Source organism: Lagenorhynchus albirostris, chromosome 6, assembly GCF_949774975.1.
Source record: "Lagenorhynchus albirostris chromosome 6, mLagAlb1.1, whole genome shotgun sequence".
Classification (NCBI taxonomy): domain Eukaryota; kingdom Metazoa; phylum Chordata; class Mammalia; order Artiodactyla; family Delphinidae; genus Lagenorhynchus; species Lagenorhynchus albirostris.
The window spans coordinates 88690991-88704976 of record NC_083100.1 but is presented as its reverse complement, the minus strand read 5'-3'; the positions used below and the strand labels follow the sequence as shown (position 1 = coordinate 88704976).

General features: G+C 33.4%; 1 protein-coding gene across 1 annotated transcript in view; it reads right to left on the bottom strand.

Moving 5' to 3' along the window:
- The window catches only part of LRP1B (LDL receptor related protein 1B), a 1442028-nt gene that overhangs the window by 588678 nt on the left and 839364 nt on the right, over window positions 1–13986 (bottom strand). The window contains exons 28-29 of the mRNA XM_060151186.1: window positions 6670–6801; window positions 4248–4475 (exon numbers count right to left, since the gene is read on the bottom strand). Coding sequence (XP_060007169.1) covers window positions 4248–4475; window positions 6670–6801 — 360 coding nt within the window. The remainder of the gene's footprint in view (window positions 1–4247; window positions 4476–6669; window positions 6802–13986) is intronic.

Here is a 13986-nt window from a genome sequence, read left to right as displayed (position 1 = left end):
CCAGCTTAAGAACATTATAAATACTTTAGGAGCCTTGTATGCTCACCCTAATTTTATGCCTCTCCAACTCTGAACAATTGAGCATTTACCATGGCCTTGATTTTGTCACTTTTAACACATATGTATGCATTCCCAATCTTTTTTTTTTTTTTGAGAGAACATAGGGGCAGAATTATAACTTTTTGACTAATCTTTATATTCTTAATGTCCTAAACCTATAATTATTCCTATTTTATAGAAACAACTCAATGCTGATTTGGGAAAAAATTCTGAAGCAAGCTTTCTTCTTTTATTTTCATCTGGATCAATGTCTCCAATATCTTTCCAATAATTCGGTCAACTTCACCTCTCTTTCATTCATCAGGTTCAATTACTTCTACATCTACTCTTGGTGTCTGTCACCTTCTTATATCTAAATTTTGTTTCAGATTTGGAACATCTCTGTAACCTTCTAGTTGTATCCTTGTCTATAATTTCTCACTTATCTAACTATCAGGTTGATAATGTGATTTATCTTCAAAAGAGTTTGAATGACCTATACCCATCTGTAAAAGTCTTCAGCAGCTTTCCACTGTCTTGAGGGAAAAAAACTAAAACAAAACAAAAAACAAAAACAGCTCCTCTGGTATAAGACCCTCTGTGATCTGCCATGATATGAACCTTCTAGTTTACTCTTTTACAAGATCTATCTGCCCCTCACTGCTTGCTCCTCTGTATGTATGTATGTCCAGATCTTTGTGCCTACTGATAGCTTAACCAGATTGATCTTGCTACAGTTTCCTCCAGAACCCTCATTTCACCACCTCCTCCTAAGTGGGAAATTTAGTAATCCCATGTAAGAACTCAGTACTCCTTGGGCTAATTTTATAAGAAGTGGCTTACACCTTATTAACCTCCTTATTTCATTGAGTCTTATACTTTAGTTAGATGTTTACAATTCACTCTCACCAGATATAAAGGTTGAGGTTTATTTATTGAGATTTGAGGTTATAGATTGTCTTAGTGAAATAATTGCTACCTCCCCACCCATTCAACATCCCAGATACAAAATCCAGAATATGGTGTGAGAAAAAAAAAAAAGCCCATGGAGTAAACTAAAATAGCATTTCTATCTTTCTAACTAAAAGATAAAGAATATATGTGGGAAGTATTGCTCATTTAGCACCCATTGCTATAGATACACAGTTCTCAATGGAATGGCATTTATAGGTATCATTTTCGCCTTTCTTTCTTTCTTTCCTTTACTCTCCTCTTTTTTAAATCACAGATGTTGACATTCTTCCACCAAAAGGCTTCCTGGGTGAAAATGAAAGTTGAAAATTCTATTCAGTAATAGGCAAAACAACAGATGTTCCCTGTCTAAACTTTCTACTTTACTTCAAGGACTGTTTCCAAAATCTAGATCTCACTGATTTGGGGCCCGATCCTTTTTTTTTTTTTTTTTTGGTGGTTTCACCTTAGACTTGGGCTGAGGAAAATATGAAGAGTGTCTCAAGAAAAATTCCAGCAGATGGAAGACAATGAAGTGAGAAAATACAGCGGCCAACAGTATAAGAAGTAAGAGAAAGGCCAAAGAGTCATTTACAAGGAATCTAAAAGATGAAAGCATAAAATAAAGTACAATTACTGGCAGGGTTTAAGATACTTTGATGAATTCAGAAACTGAACTGTCAAAAGTTCATCTCAAGTTTCTCTTTTTTTTTTTTTTTTTTTTTTTGCGGTGCGCGGGCCTCTCACTGTTGTGGCCTCTGCCGTTGCGGAGCACAGGCTCCAGACGCGCAGGCTCAGCGGCCATGGCTCACGGGCCTAGCCGCTCAGCGCATGTGGGATCTTCCCGAACCGAGGCACGAACCCGTGTCCCCTGCATTGGCAGGCGGACTCTCAACCACTGTGCCACCAGGGAAGCCTCTCAAGTTTCTCTTTTTAATGGAAGGACATATCAGTCCCTAACAAGGTTTCACTTTGGAAGAAAGGGAAAAGCAACGTCATTTAACTTGTGGGGCAGCCAGAAACTGAGTTGTCCTTGAAAATGTCTATTCCTCAACTTTCATATTCAGTTATTCCATATATTTACTCATTGATACCTCAATGATTTTTCCACATCTCACTATCTCTGTTGTTTACACCCTTGTCCAGGCTTCCATCACCTCTTACTAAAACCACTATAGCAGCCTTGTTTCCCAGAGTCTACTGCTCATCCTACCCCCCAACCCAGACCTTTTCAATTTTCCACTAAACATAATATCTATATATTTTTTATGTTTTGTTTTTGTGGCTGCTAGGCATGTGGGATCTTAGCTCCCTGACCAGGGATCGAACATGCAGCCCCTGCATTGGAAGGCAAAGTCTTAACCACTGGACCGCCAGGGAAGTCCCTACACATAATATCTAGAGTGATCTTTTCCAAAGCAAAGATAATCATGTAGTTGTACTCTGCTTAAAACATTTCCTAAGTTTCCATTATTTTTAGTATTAACATAAAAATCAACGAGTTATCCTATAAAGGCTGGCATGATTTGGTTCCTGTTTTTTTAGCTCCATCAGCTCGTATAACACCCTCTTGTTCTGTACTTCATACTATTCAGTCTATACTGACCCTTCTTCAATTTCTTATCATATAGAACATATTCTAATACTTTTCAAAATGCCTGAATTAATAATTATTGATCCTAATGAGTATATCTATTATTAGTGAGAAAATATTATTGCTCAATTTTTGGTTAATAATTGTAAACAGAGTCTGCTAAATGGAGCTAAGTCTGTGATTTTTCTCAAAGATAAACTCACCAAATTACTACTAGTTATCAATTTACAATTAGAGACAGAAAATCTTTCCCCAATTTTTTTTGAGATAGACCATGTTTTACTTTATACAATTCATAGAGCCTTTGGAAAGTATTTCACATTCACGATAAAGTATGTGAACAATTTTCTATTAGATTTTTATCAATTTCTTGTGAGAGGACCACCAAACTGACTGTCAGTCTTGGGAGTACCTTATGTGCTTTAACTGTTCTCTCAAGATTTTTCATGATCATTAACCAGGTAGTGTTTTCAAATCTAGTCTAACGATAATTATTTTTTCCCTTGCTCCTGTAAAAAAAATCCTGCACAAAAAGGAAATCTTTGCATTAGCTTTTTTAGAAAGGCTCTTCTCTTAGGGAAAGTTTGTAATTCAATATTTAAACAAGCTTATAACCAATTTATTCAAGTTGCATTAACAGTACTAGCCTGAGATGGGTAAAGAGCTAGCATACATACAAGAGCACCTGAGTGCTCAAATACTTTCAGATCTACTAATGGTACTCAAGCCAGTGGAAACTCTTGAAAAACACTGTAAATTTAAAACCTGCACTTCTTATTGCTTTCATTAAGAAGTTGATCATTGCTCAAATAAGGTCTGATTTTAAATTGTCAGTATGCTTCAAGGCAGAGGAGTTTGATATATCTATATGGATCACTGATCATGCCTTCCTCCATCCTCCTTCAAATCACTCTATCATGCCTAGGGGGCATGAAACTGAAGAAAAACTGTGTCTTCTTTGATTTTGCAGTCACGGCAAACAGCAGGTGCTCAACTAAGATTCACTCACTAAAACGATAACTGACCCAGAAATCACATTATACCAAAATTTAAGCAAAAATGAAGATAATTCAATGCTAAATATTTAGAATTCAGCCATTGCATTTATATGTATGTTTCATTTCGGCTATATTTTCTACTTTGGGAAACGTGTTTTTTTTTGGTTAATGTTAATCAATAGCATTACTGAAAACCTGTGATTCAACCTGCTGGGTCAGGAGGTGGATAGGAACAGGTTTTCTCTCTTATTTGTTTAGTCTAGTTCTGTAAAAATACATGCAAAAGAAAGTTGATAACAAGCTTGAACCAGAGGGGGAAACAAGTCTTTACCAATATCCTATATTTTCTCTAGGCAAATACAACTTTTCCCGCATCAGCAAAAAGGAGTCTTCAAATCTGTTTATTTAGAAATCTGCAAATTATCTGTTCTGAAATTTTTTCTTCTTGTGAAACTAAATTTCTAGTTATCAGACTACTATGTGCAACATAATTATAGCATTCTACAATTGTTAGGATATAGCATATTATTAAATCTCTGAATAATCAATTCCAACTCTCAATTAACAACATAGAATTGGATAATAGAAAAAGAATACAAAAGAGATGCAATTATTACAAACTGAATAACAAACATTTTTTAAGATGTAAAGTGAAAATCTTTTACCTCTAGAAATAACAGTTTCTAATCCAGTTCCATTAATAAAAGCCCGCTTAATGGTTTGTGTCTTAATGTCTGTCCAGTATAAACGTTCTTCAGATGCATCAAAGTCTATCACAGTAACATCATCAATATCAGGGACTGTAAAGGCCGTGATAAAGTTAAAATATGGATTATCAATATCCACTCCTCTGATTTCAGAACGTCTTGCATAAAGAAGAAATTTTTTCATTTCTAGAAAAGAAATAGAAATGTGTTTTTCTTTATAAGCTTGGCAAGTTTGAAGCTGTCTAGAAATTCTAAATATTATTTGTTGATGATTTAATAGGTTTTTAACACCAGAAAATCATGACCAAGATTTGATAGAAACATGAAGGCAGAAATGATTTATCTATTTTTAAATGAAAGTACTTAATAATAACAAATGTAAAGCAAGTTAGAATCCTTAAGTCATTTTTCTTTAGTTAGAAATGCCAAGAAATTATCAGTAATTGATCTGATCTTAGAATTTCAAACAAACTTGTTAAAGGACATGAACTCTAAAAATGTCAAACAGCCATATTTGTTCTTTGTTTATAACTATAACAATATTGCAGTGCATTAAGTGCTTTCTGAAGGAATCTAAGAACATTTTTTCTATACTATCTTTGAATAAAATGAGATTAAACATTGCTTTTAAAAATCATGTTTATATTTTCCCTATCAAAATTAGGGTTCATATAATGTTAAAGCATGCTGTACTGTAAATTTTTGTGAATCTGTAGTAATTAATATTGTGAGGCATTCTATCATTTGTACTTAAATAGGCACCTGTCTTGCAATGAGTTTGTGAAATATTAGTAGATTTAATAGAAATAGGAGTCACAGATGTTCTATTTTCTTGTTTTTCTCTTTGGGGTTATTGTTGATATTTGAGATATGGTATTATTGTATAAAATTAAGTAAAGCCACAAGTGCCTAAATTCCTGAGTTAAGATCTGATGAATACACTCTTTTTGCCCTTAAAAGTAAGTGCTTTGCAAATAAACAAAAATTACTAACAAAACAAAACTAAAAAAAACCCATAGTCTGATTATTTTTTGAGAAGTTATTTGAGAAGTTCTAATTTCCAAGGCATGGTAGCAACATCAAAAATACATTTGACTTAATAAGAGAGCAACCATTTATTTAACATCAACAAATATTAACTGAATGTTTCCTATATGCCAATCAAAATTACAGGTCCTTGGAAAACAGAAGTAAATGAGATAAATGAGGGCCTTCTCATGTAGTAGTTTACATTCTAAGAGGGACAAACAATAAATAAAGAACAGAAACAAGAAATATCAAAAACAAGAATACCAGAAACAAGAAAATATCAGTAGGAGAGCTACTGTAAATTAGGTCATCAGGGAAGCCCTCCACAAAGGTGACGAATAGCAAAAAGGAGCCTACAATTAGAAAATCTAAGAGAGGAGTGTTTTTAAAAGAGGGAACAGCTAGCCCAAAATCCAGAGCAAACTTGGTATATTCAAGAATGTAGAATATATGTATGAGGTATGTAAATTAGATCTCTATCTGTAATTACACATGACATTATTTTATATCAAAAACCTTATGTAGAGTTCAAGGTACCTTCACTTTTTTTGAATTCACCTCTAAATTGTGTACAGTTAAAGCACAGTTCCCAACATATCTTATTATCAACCACCAACTTTTATTGTGTCCTTTTTCTTTTTACATCTTTATTGGAGTATAATTGCTTTACAATGGTGTGTTAGTTTCTGCTTTAAAACAAAGTGAATCAGCTATACATATACATCTAGAGTGAAGTAAGTCAGAAAGAGAAAAACAAATACCGTAGGCTAACACATATATATGGAATCTAAAAAAAAAAAAAAGGTTCTGAAGAACCCACAGTCTGGTTTTCATTCACAAATTTTATTTTCATTTTTGTTTAAATATGCTGTTTAAGTATTTTTTACAAACCTTTCCAAGTTACATATTTTACTTCATATTTTCTCCCTTCAACTTGATAATACCCTATAAAATGATGCTAAAGTAACTGTAGAAGAGCAGGAGGAGATTAAAGCCGTTAAGTACCTCTTTATTATGCAGGCTACCTACATCATCATTTTCTGATAATGCACTTTCACTTACAAATCTTCCTGTTTCGTAGAGATAAATTCTGCTAACACACCAAATAAGAAAGTAGAAAGAAAAAAAGTGAATAAGGTAATAAACAGCAAAGTGCAGCATATCACATATTTAAAGAATCCGTCAGTCTCCCCAAAAGTAGATGAATCAGCAGAGTCTGAAAATAGCACCACATCTAATGTTTTTAAGGACATTAAAAACCTCTTCCGCTTTACTTTGAGGAAAATCTGAATGCTAGTACAATTTGAGAGAATTCAATTTGGAGTTTAGATAAGAACTGTAAGAAATTTACCATAGCAGGTCTTCTTGTTTGAGGAAAGCTTCATCAAGTGTGGGCAAGCACAAGCAGCACTCCTATTATGATTGATCAGACACATATGAGAGCAGGGGCCTCTGCCATCATTAGCTGCACACGGATTGGGAGCTGTAATTACACAGTGAAATATTAAGAGTAAAGAAGGAAGACTAGATTAGGGAACCTCTGAGTTTGACAAGGGTTATTCACGTAATGATTCAAAGTGAAGTTCCCTACATAGCACCCATTACTGGAGTGATTAATATGACAATAAGAGACAATCATACACAACAATTTCATGAATAAAAACATTTTTCCTCCTTGAAGATAACAACTAAGATAACTCCCTCAATTTCCTCTAAGAGGAATGGTATGCATTCTATTGCTTTAGAAGCAAAAAAATTTTTTTAAGGATTTAGTCTGAGAAATAATCAGGAATAATTATCACATTTAGTATAAAATAAACTCAGGTAGACTATCATGCCAGTGTTGGGAGTTCCAGTGGATGTCGTTATTTTCCTACCATAGCATATAGATTCCCTTCTTCCCTTAGCACGACATTCTGAACAGTTTCCATAGGAAACTGCTGTTACATATACTGTATAACCCTTCAGGCCATTTCTTCTTTTTCAAATCAGAGGCCTATGTGAAAAACATGTTTGTCTTCCTTCATTATAATGACATCTACTTCTTTTTTTTTTTCTGTATTAACTTATTCCATGGCTAAAGTTTGCTCCACATACTCATACTTACTATATTCCATTGTATAAATAACATGATATATTCAAATTTAGAATGGAATATTAAATTTTGCAGTTCAATGTCATTCTCTCATTCTTTTGTGTTTCTTATTTTGTCATCATGCCTTTTGGATAAGATTTTAATGTCAATTGATCAAATTGTTCTTTCAAATCTCATTTTTATAGAGACTATCTAGTAGAATAAATTCTTTAGAACTATGTTTGTCAGTTGAAGGCATGAAAGAGTTATACCTTCTGATCCCACCAGCAATATTTTAGTTTTCAACTAAAATCTTCCTAACAAATGGATCTATTGCTCAGTGTAATAATATTAGTCTTGTAGACTTATAAAGCACAAATAATAAAAATCAATAGATTATAATAAAAATTGTAGAAAAATTAACTGAATTTAATAAATACTCAACGTGGCTTTTGCCAGTCTTCACACCCTCCCCACAAGATAACAAAAGCAATTCATGTCTGTGTATTTGATTTAAAAAGTAAATAAAAGGAAATGATGGGCTTCCCTGGTAGCGCAGTGGTTGAGAGTCTGCCTGCCGATGCAGGGGACACGGGTTCATGCCCTGGTCCAGGAAGATCCCACATGCCGCGGAGCGGCTGGGCCTGTGAGCCATGGCCGCTGAGCCTGCGTGTCCGGAGCCTGTGCTCCACAACGGGAGAGGCCACAACAGTGAGAGGCCCGCGTACCGCAAAAAAAAATAAAATAAAATAAAAATTTAAAAATAAATAAATAAATAAATGGAAGTGAAAGACTCAGAAACATTTTCCGAAGCACATCAGTTAAGAACAAAAATTATTAGAAAATACTGGAAGCTAAAGTTGAGAGATTCTGTAGGAGTGCATGTCCCTCTGTCACATGGTATAAAATGCCACATATTCTACTTTCTTCCCGTTTAACTTCATCTATCATAATTGGAGTCTCTAAAGAACTGCAGGTTAGAGAAGCAAGAGGTTAGATGGGAAGGTTTTTAAGGAGGAAAAATGTTACAGAAAAGGTGGTGAAATGAAGAGGCACTGTTGGAAGAAGGAGAAAAACAGAAAAATTAAGAGGAGTAAAGGGAGGAAAAGGAAGAAGGAAGAGGAGAAATTTGTTTAAAAACATTGACATAGGAAATGCTATTCCTCTCAAAGAATTAAAAGCCTAATCCATGATAGCTCAATAATAGGTACTTGGATTTCACTTTGAACATCATTATCTTTAGCCCAGAAGCATACTAGCTCTTCTCAACATCCTGTAATTGTGATTAAAAACTTTTAAAAATCAATGATGACATACTAAATTTCTATATTCATACTAAAGTAAAAAATACATTGACTTTGTAGCCCAATATCTGTATTAATGATAACACTGTAAGGTAATATTCACAATATTTTATGCTTCACAGCATGGAAAAAATCCACAAAAACTTCTTTCACTTTTTATCTCTTCTCACTTTGAAAGAGTGGTGTTAAATCTTTTTGAAGTTTCTTTCTAATCATGCATTAAAACAGGTACCTATTCTAATTACCAAATTAAGGAATTTGGTTCACATACTCACATTTTAATATAAAGCAGGGATTAGCAAATGTGGATCCTGGAGCCATATCTGGTTCACTGCCTATTTTTGTAAATAAAGTTTTATTGGAATATAGCCATGCTCATTAGTTTACATATTATCTAGGCTGCTTTCACACTACAATAGCAGAGTTGAGCAGTTTCAGCATAGACCACTTGGCCTACAAAACCCTAAAATATTTATTTTCTGGCTCTTTACAGAAAAGGTTTGCCAACACCTGATATAAAGTAATTAACTATTTTATGAGAAATACTATTGCAAAGTCCAATATCAATACAGAGGTTGTAAACTCCTACCAAACCAAGGCTATCCCATTTATTGTATCTAGGAGATGGGAAAAGGGATGAGCAGTCGATGGAATGCTATAAGCAATCTTAACAGATGAAATGCATATATAGGTGTGCAGACCGGGTTTACTGATTGTTCATATTATCAAAACTCAAGGTGACCAAAAAAAGAACCTCAGATACATGTAACACCCCTCATATCTATGCACTGAATACATATTTAGGAAGCACCTCAGTGTTCTGCTTAGTTTTAAAAAGCTGGATATCATAGTAGACAAGACATAGTTCTTGCACCAAAGAATTTAAGAATCCGTACTCTAAACCCATACACCATTCTCTCTAATTCTATGGTGACTGGCTCAATTTAGGTTCTCTCCATCTCTTGCTTGGATTGCTGCTCTAACTTCCTAAAAAATCTCTTGATTTTCAGTCTCTTCCCATTGCCTACAGTTCTTTTTCTAAAAAAGACTTGATCATATAGCTGCCTTGCTTAAAAATCTTGGATAGCTTCTCACTAGCTACCTCACAAAGTCTCAAATCTTATCTGCTACCACTTCCCACAAGATTACTTAGCACTAGCCACACTGGCTTACTTGCTGCTCTTTTTCCTTTCAGCTTATTTTTTTTTAAATCCTGATCCACTGTTTCTTATTATTAAAGATGTCATGTCTTCTAAACTCACAAAATTTTAACTTCAAAGCATTTTTTACTTCTCGGATTTTTAATTTCTCTTTCACTACCATATTTAATAAGTTGTCAAGTATTATCAGACTTCTCCTATTACATGCTCCTTTCTTTCCATTTTTCTCTCTCCTCTTCCAACATAAAGTTTTAGTTCATCACTTTTGAGTAACCACTACAACCATGTAACTGGTATTCTATGGTACTGCCAAAAATATAACAATCTCTCTTTCTAAGATACCATCTTATTTTCTAGCCTCATCTATCACTTTCCTTCTACATACACATTATGCACATGCTAAAAAGAACGCCTTATTGTTCTCTGAATATCTGTAGCTTGTCCTTTTCCACTTTCACATAAGGTACTTTTCTTTCTGTAGAATTTCATTATCCTTCCTTCATGAATCAGCTCAAGTCATTTTTCTTTCACAAAACATTTTCTTCATTTCTAATGAAGCCACCTAATGCTGATTTATTCCATCACTAAATATTAGTTTTAATTATTACTATACAAGGCATTAGGCATTTATTGTTTACTGTCTTATTTTCTAATTGTCTGTGACATATATTCATATGTTTTATATCAGTATACTGTGGTCTCTCTAGGTAAATCAGGGGTAGGCAAGTTTTTTTTTCTGTAAAAGGCCAGATAGTAAATATTTTCACCTTTGCAGCCCTTATGCTCTTCCTAGTAATTATTCAATTTTGCTATTGCAGCAAAAAGCAGCCATGAAATGATATGTGAATCAACAGGTATAGCTACGTTTAAATAAAATTTTATTTGCAAAACTGGCAGAAGGCTGAAGTTAGCCTGAGGGCCTTAGTTTGTCAAATTCTGAGCCTTAGTTTGTCAAATTCTATGCTGGCAGGAACTATGACTTATCAACATACATATCGTTTTTTCCTAAAATTTCTATGGTATCTATTATTGTGTTAGACTTAAAGATATTTGGATTCATATGCATACTCATCAATGTATGCGTGTACATGTTCTAAAAAGGCAACAATCTAAAATTTCAAAAGTAAATTAAACTTCTAAAGCACTTCATACCTGTAGGTGAAGAGACTAAATAATGCAAAACTACAATACTTTACTGGAGAACCAAATGTTAATTATGCAATCATACAAGACTGATGTATGCTCTGAGAAGAAAACAATATCATTAAAGATAATTTCATATTTCATGCATACTATGTTTAATTGCAGTCCACTTTTCATCAGCAAAAAATAAACACTTAAACCCAATTATTTTATCCAGTAAGATCAAATAAAATATATATGTTGATGCAATATAAAATATGTACAATATTTATTTACCTCATAAAACTAAGCTCAAAGCAGAAAAATGTCAGGATCCAATGTGTTAGATAAGAGGAATATTGTGTAGTCATTTTTGATAGTAACTAACATTCATCCTGTTAATGAACTTTATTGGTACAAAAACAATTACTAACATAAGAAAACAATGTATCTATAATTTTCCTTTTAGAAAAGAATATGTTGAAGTGAAGTTTCAGAAGGATCTTACAATTAAACACTAATCCCTACTCCTATTTTCCCTTTGAAAAATATCTTGAAATTGTAATTTTAATATTTGACGTTGAAGAACTAGAGTGAATTCCTTATTTAAAACACACACATATAACAAAATGTGTGCAAGTACAAGACATTCTTATTGCTTTAGTTTCACCAGTTTCCAGCAATACTGGGTATGCAGGAGTTACTTTCATCAAATTATATTTTACAGATTAATTTTATACTGTATTATATTTTTATGAAGTAGAAAAAAAATCTAAAAATCTTATATGATCTTCCATAGATACCTGTATTTCAGAGAAAAATTTTTTAAAAGCCACATATACTATTTTCATTTATTTCTGCACACTTTTCAGTAACAGAGTGAAGTCAAACATGCAATATCATGTTATATTTATTGGTGAAGTGTATCTTAAAATATCAATGAACTTTCAGATTTTCTAAAGAGGTGATATGTCTTTCTGACTTGCTGTTTATTTCACTTGCTGTATAATTTAAAAGAAGAAACATCTGTGTCAGAAAAGTTTCTATCTTTACAATGATTTTTTCCCACTGATTAACTAGATTTTATTAAGCTTTGTGTGAGCAAATCAAAGATTTAATACAATGATTTAATAATCACGAAAATTTTTATCTAAAACAGTGGTTCTCAACCAATGGCAGTGGGGGTGAGGGGGGATTTTGCCCCGCAGGGGATATTTGGGAATATCTAGAGACATTTTTGAATGACATAACTGGGGGTACTACTGGCATCTTAGTGGATAGAGGCTAAGGATGCTAATAAACTTCCTACAATGCAAAAGAAAGCCCCTCACAACTAAGAATTATCTGTCCCCAAATATGAAAAGTACAGAGGTTGAGAAGTTCTGATCCTGGATTAGAACTACGGATTCTGCATCTTAATGTATCTGAATGAAGAGTGCATAATCACGTACATTTGTACAACTGAGGCAAGTAAATCAAACAACCAGTACCAAGGAAGAAAGAATTTTATGATTTCTTTGTTACTAATCTTTTCCACTGCTCCAAGGTACACTGTATGGTACCATATTTTAAAAACAGCAATTTATAACGCAGCTAAGTTTAACTGCCTGCATATAAGTTCATTTACAGTTTAGTTGTTTGATATTTGTATTCTATTTTGCCAAAGAAATAATGCTAAAAGTGGTAATTAAGTTTTTCAGGTAAACCAACAAAACACACTAATTCAAAATATGGTTTAAAGATGATACAGAAAGATTTATTGAGAAATTAAATTAGGTACTAGTCTATATAACTGGTAGAGGAAGCAAAAGACTACCTGTTATAGGAAGGAGGTATAAGAGTAGAAAGTGAGTTCCATGGTGATTTTTCATATTAATAGCTGGAATGAGGTAGCAACATGTCTTTGGCCTGTTTCAACTCTTATTTCTCCTCTTCATTGCTAATTTTGTCTCTCTCTACTACTAGGCTCTCAGTACTGAACAATGTTCTAAGACCTCATAGAAGCCTAACAAATTTACTCAAATCTCAAAAATTCCTCTTTGCTTTGCTATCACCTGCCTTTCACTTTGCCTCAGTCAGAAATCTCACCCCTTCAAAGCTGCTGATATCAACAAATAAAGGTGGAAGCATTTTAACTGTTTCACACCACCTTACCATTCTTAGAAATATTAGTATTTTAAGCTAAGGTCCATTTTAAATATTATAATAATAAAAAAATCTCCTACTGATAGTATATAATTATATGAAAGAAAGAGATACTAAAAAACAGCAGGGAAAACAATAAAAAAGAGACAAACTTCAGATCTAAATACACATGCAGACTGAAAGTGAAGGTATTGAAAAAGATATTCCAAGCATATGGAAACAAAAAGAAAGCTTGGTAGCAATATTCATATCAGATGAAACAGACATTAAAACAAAGACTGTAACAAAAGGAAAAGGACATTACATATGACAAAGAGATCAATACAGCAAGAGGATATAACACTTGTACATATCTATGCACCAAACGTAGGAGCGCCTATATACATAAAGCATATATTAACAGACATAAATGGAGACTATGTCTCCTAAGCTGATTGCTATGAAGGTTGTCTTTCTTTGTATTTACATTTTGTTACTTAAGAATATAGTACTATTGTTTAATAAGTTATATTTTTTAGTAAAAAGACTTGGACATTTATACTAATATCTAGCCTCAGACATACTTAGGATCACTAGGTCATATGCAAACAACTCCACTGAAATTGTTCTAAATAAAATTGCAGCTGACCCTCCTCCAGGTTGCCAAATCTAATGAATACTGTGCTATATGTCTTTATCTTTCTTGACTTCTCTGAAAGAGTTAACATTTTTGGCCACTGTCATCTTGAAACTCTTCTCTTACTTTTTTTGACTGTGCTCTCTTTTGGTTCTAGAATCCCTTGGCCACCCTCTTCTCAGCATCCTTCTTGTCTTTCTCTTGAATGTTAGTTTTCTCCAGGGTTCTGTCCTTGTCCTTTTCTCAT